This window comes from Penaeus monodon, chromosome 34 (genome assembly GCF_015228065.2).
Source record: "Penaeus monodon isolate SGIC_2016 chromosome 34, NSTDA_Pmon_1, whole genome shotgun sequence".
Lineage (NCBI taxonomy): Eukaryota > Metazoa > Arthropoda > Malacostraca > Decapoda > Penaeidae > Penaeus > Penaeus monodon.
In genome coordinates, this window is record NC_051419.1 from 15963773 (window position 1) to 15964910 (window position 1138).

The 1138-nt window shown below is 44.9% G+C and overlaps 1 protein-coding gene across 1 annotated transcript in view; it reads right to left on the reverse strand.

Moving 5' to 3' along the window:
• Nucleotides 1-166: 166 nt before the first annotated feature.
• LOC119594922 overlaps nucleotides 167-1138 on the reverse strand; it is a 1299-nt gene continuing 327 nt past the window's right edge. The window contains exon 2 of the mRNA XM_037943994.1: nucleotides 167-1094. Within this exon, the coding sequence (XP_037799922.1) occupies nucleotides 653-1093 (441 nt within the window). The 5' untranslated portion in view covers nucleotide 1094 and the 3' untranslated portion in view covers nucleotides 167-652. The remainder of the gene's footprint in view (nucleotides 1095-1138) is intronic.

Sequence of the window (1138 nt, forward strand, 5' to 3'; positions counted from 1 at the left end):
GTAATTTCAGTCATCGGTCAATCGTTGAGTCAAGCCATTCATCAGCATAGTTTATAAACATAAATCTTCCAGTTAACATATTTAAGCCATAGTCATGTCAGCAAATAAGAAAGAAATGACTTTTTTTTGTGGTATTATCAACAAAGAAAATTTAAAATAGGAACAATGACATAGATGAAATGCTTTATTTGTGCTTACTGGCGCCGGTCCGTCTACAATGCATGGAGTCAAAGTATAATCCATGCAAATTAAAGGAGAGACAAAAGAGCCTTTTGAACATTTATATGCAACATTCAGCTTGAAAGGAAAAAAATAACTGGCAATAAGAAAAGGCTTCTAAAGGCAACAATAGTTATTTACATAAAACGAATAATCTGCTTGATAAAAAGTAAGATAGCTATTGGCCATACAAGAAGAAAAGAAAAATATTGACCAAGAAAGAAATTGCTTGAAAAGACAAAAGACCTTGAAAAAATACCTTAAGAAAAAAACAGATAATGACCAAGAAAAAAAATAGCTTTAAAAAAAATTTACCATGGGGAAAAATAGCTTGAAATAACACAAACAAACACTGAGCATCGAAAAAAAAACAAGATTATCCATCAACCTCAAACCGCTAACTACTCGGAAGAAAAAAACAGACAAACAAACTTCAGGGCACCATTCCCGGCACCATGATGTTGATGGTGTTATTCGCGATCTCGAAGAAGTTATAGGCAACTTCGGGCATCATGGGATTGCGGCGTCGACCCCCATGCCCGGGGGGACCTGGGGGGCCCATCCCTCCGTCCGTGAGCAACATTCTGAGCATGGCGTCGATCCAGTCCCGGGGCATTTCCTCCTCCGGGGACGGCGCCTTGCCCGGCATACCCCAAGGCTGCATCATGAGGAACCAGTCGCCCTCCGTGGGTATCTCCCGCCCTTCTGCCTCGGCCTCCTCGCTGCTCATTCCGTCTCCTTCGGGAGGCGGCAGCTCGCTCGTATCTCCGCCAGGTGCCTCGTCCTGTCTCTTGAGCCTGGAGAGAGCCTCGGGGGCGGCGCTCGCCAACGCCACCGTCGCCGCCACCAGCAGGAGGAAAGCGAAATGGTTCATCCTGGTGGAGGAGGAATTTTGTTCGGCAGGAAATGCGGACAGGAC